This window comes from Bombus impatiens, unplaced genomic scaffold (assembly GCF_000188095.3).
Source record: "Bombus impatiens unplaced genomic scaffold, BIMP_2.2 scf_0742, whole genome shotgun sequence".
Classification (NCBI taxonomy): domain Eukaryota; kingdom Metazoa; phylum Arthropoda; class Insecta; order Hymenoptera; family Apidae; genus Bombus; species Bombus impatiens.
Genome location: NT_177161.1, coordinates 5975 through 9656, shown reverse-complemented (window position 1 = coordinate 9656; position 3682 = coordinate 5975). Strand labels below are relative to the sequence as shown.

The following is a 3682-nucleotide window of genomic DNA, read 5'->3' as shown; positions in this document are numbered from 1 at the left end:
TAATTGTCTTACATTCTTTTTTGTTCTTTGGGCGTTCCAGTTCGCCCAAGTCAAGAAATGTTTTTTCGGCTTTCAGCCCTTTTTTTCTCTTTTCCAAATCGCTTTCTTCCTTCCTTTAAATTTTTTAATCCTTTTTTCTCTTTTTCTCTTTCTCTAGCTATCTGCACGATAGGCTAATCATGTCCACACATAGTTTGTTTCTACAATGTTTAATATAAAGAGAATGTCCCGCGAAAGTGTACGAGAACATATGCCCAGCGAAGTGCACTGGCATCGATTCTCTAAACTGATAGATTCGAACGGACTTGAAGTGACTTGACGACTAGGCAGATAGAAAGGGGCGCGGTGTTATCGTTCGACGCTCTCTTAGAGTAGGCCGCCGGAGGACCATGCAATTTCAAAAACTCGTCGTTCTGTCGATCACCCAATGCAATCCATGTCTTCATGACTTCAGCAGTGAGTGTTGGAGTAAGACGCCTTATCAGTGCATCGGTTGGCAAAACAGTTAAAAGACGCTTTATGAGAGATTCAAACATTCTGTTGATGGTGTGCATGAATATATAGGCTCCAAGTCAGACGACAACGATACGAACTACAATAAGCTAAGTCTATGAAGGAAAGCTAAACGCTACGATTAAATTTTACAGATAACTCACACTTCATGGACATAACCGGAATAAGTTGCGATACGACGTAAGAGATCATATAATTAATCTAATGAGCAGTGCTAGTTAGTTAAACCATCAGTCCTCAACATTTATGCAAATTTCATGTACCCATGTTTTTGTTCGACCTGGCTTTTACATTGTTCCGAGATGATTGTTACAGTTTTCCCTCTTTTCTTTGTCTTTTTCTTTACTCTTTCCTTTGCTTGGCAGATAGATTTGATTATTTTGGGGGGAAATATAAATGCTGAAGGCTTTGCATCCTTAGACATCACTGATAGCGTTCCTACGTCCGTAGAAGTGAATAGTAGCGTTTCTATCTCTTATGATAATAGGGCTTACTACACAATGTTGATCGCCTGTTGGTCTGTTGGATCCTCTTGTATTATTCTTTTATTTTATTATTGCTTAGTTTGTGCCTTTCGGCTTTGAATGAGCTTTCGGTTTTACATCTCTTACATCTCTTTTCCACTCTATTCTATTGCACTACCTTGCTAATTTTACCTCTAAAAACTAAAAGTAGAAACTACAAATTAGCAACTAATGACTAAAAAACTATTGCAACTTTGGTCTTTAGCCTCCTTGCTGTACATCCTTCCTGCCGTTTGCCCTTCTCTTCTCTATTATTGCCTTCAGTTCTGTTAAACTTTCTCCAGTCTCATTTAGCGTTTTTCCTATGTCCTTTGGTCCTCCCGTTATTTCACATTCTTCTATTACGTGCCTCAGGTCTTCTTTCCTTCTACATAGTCTGCATCTTTATCTCCCTCTTCTTTCTAGTATTCCCTTGCTTTGGTCTCGTTTCCGCATCTGAATCTTGCCAGTATTTTTCTGTTCTTCCACTTCATCCTCCCTTCTAAGTATTTTGGTAATTTTTCTTTGGTTATGTTTCTGTAGTGTATATTATACTTGGATTCCTTTATCCTTTTCTCCCTCTCTTCTGCTTCTTCCTTTCTTGTTTCTTCTATAATTTGGTCTGCTGTCATCCTTTCTTACTCCTCTCCTGTTTCTATCTGTATCCTTCCCATTCTCACATCTTCTAGTCCCTTCTTTCTCTTTCTTGTTCTTTTCCCTTCATGGCCATGAGGTGGGATGTCGTAATACGTGCGGAGGAAATACTCAGATGTATTCAACAATCAATATTTATTAACAGTAATATTCGATGAGTACACTTGTACTAATCCCCATTTTCCTCATTTTCTCCTCCAGTTTCTCTCTGTTTAGTCTGTCGAACGCCGCTCTTAGGCAGGTATATAATTTCCCTCTTTCTTTACCTATGAAGTGGATAGGTCGTGATAGGTACTGAAGGAACATTCGGGTATGTTTAACAACCAAGATATTTATTCACACTTATGAGGTGACAGTCCGTGAAGGTGACCGTCCGTGAAGGTGCCCGCAAGAAAATACCCTTGATTTTCAACAATAACGTTTATTAGACTCTTAACAATTAACAACAAATAACGTTTAACCACGGTTAACGTTTAGCAACAATTAATAACAGGTAACGATTAAAACTGAACTCTCAAGAGTAGTTTTAACGACTCGTTTCTCTAATTGTGCTTGCTTCTCTTAACCTTTCGCACTTCGCGGCTCGGGGCAAAATGAATCTTTTTGGTTCAAAACCGAACAGATTCTTTCCTTTGTTGCCCCTCGATATCCTCACTACGCGCGCGTTTATCAGAAGTTCGCGACGGTTGCCACGTATGCATTCTACCGAATATTCGGCGAAAAAGTCGTAGGGATATCGATGGTACATTAGGCCTGTCGGCCTTACGCTTTGAAGGTATAGCGCTTTGTGCCGCAAAGCCGTTGGAAATTTCCGTGGTCGAGTGTCGCCACATCTAGCTGCTTGTCTGTGATGTGGTTTATTACATAAACCGTATCGGCCACTTCTCTTCCTTTTCTGAATCCGAATTGGCTCTCTCCGTTCCTTTTCAATCTCTGCCTTCAGTCGTTCGTCCAGTATCCCTGCATGGTAGTGAGTGCTACCATCTGCTTGATGCTCCGATCGAACGGTAGCCGTCCGTATGATGCGTCTGCGCCGGGTTGGACCTTGATGATTCTGCCCAGTGGCCATTGCATTGGGGGAACGTTGTCTTCTCTGAGAATGACGATGGCGCCTTCTCGTATGTCGTGACTGCCCTTACTACATTTGTTTCGGATGTTCAGCTCGTTCAGATACTCTCGATGCCAGTGGCGCCAGAAATGTTTGAGTTTTTGAATATGTTGCCAGCTGGAGAGACGATTGGATGGAGTGTCCCTGAAATCTCGTTCTCGGAAACTTGTTAATGAATCGCCGAAGTGACCGGGAGTAAGGACAAGAAGATCGTTTGCGTCTGATGATATTGGAGTCAGCGGACGGGAGTTGAGGATAGACTCGATTTCAATGATGAGTGTGTTGAAGTTTTCAAATGTTGAGAGCTCGTTACCTACGATACGTCTGAGATGTGGTTTGAAGGATTTCACTGCAGCCTCCCACAACCCGCCGAAGTGATGTTAGTTGGGAGGAATGAAGCGCCATTCGATCCGTCGGTCGGTTAAAAAGGACTGAACCTTTACCTTATGATCGTCGGACTGCAGAAGGTTTCAGAGCTCTCGTAATTCGTTGTTGGCGCCAACGAAGTTGGTACCGTTGTGTAGATAGAGTAGTAAATCGGCCGATTTGAAAGCCTCGTCTCCGATGCAAGGAGGTAATTTTATCTGTGTTCTCCATTGGTATAGTAGATTGTGAAGACAATGCAATAAACGAGCTTACCTCGTGGTTGTGAGTTTAAATGTTACTCGTCACCGTGTGTGTCTCGTTTGACGTGTAAGACGTGTTCTTGCGGAAGTTGAAGTTTAAATGTTACTCGTCACTACTCGTCACCGTGTGTGTCTCGTTTGACGTGTAAGACGTGTTCTTGCGGAAGTTGACCCTCTAGTTGTTGGCGCGAGGCTGCGTGGTTGCGTTCTTCAACCACCGGGTTATGCCTCTTCAAAAAACTGATGGACTCTGGCGTTACTGACTTCGCTGGAGTGGT

The 3682-nt window shown here is 42.4% G+C and overlaps 1 protein-coding gene across 1 annotated transcript; it reads right to left on the bottom strand.

Annotated features, from left to right (window-relative positions):
- Positions 1-2609: 2609 nt before the first annotated feature.
- LOC112213535 lies at positions 2610-3442 on the bottom strand. The gene is made up of 2 exons (XM_024370346.2): positions 3092-3442; positions 2610-2895 (listed from the first exon to the last, which is right to left on the bottom strand). The coding sequence occupies exons 1-2, from the start codon at positions 3181-3183 to the stop codon at positions 2610-2612; spliced, it is 378 nt and encodes a 125-aa protein (XP_024226114.1). The 5' UTR covers positions 3184-3442.
- Between the last annotated feature and the right edge of the window lie 240 nt (positions 3443-3682).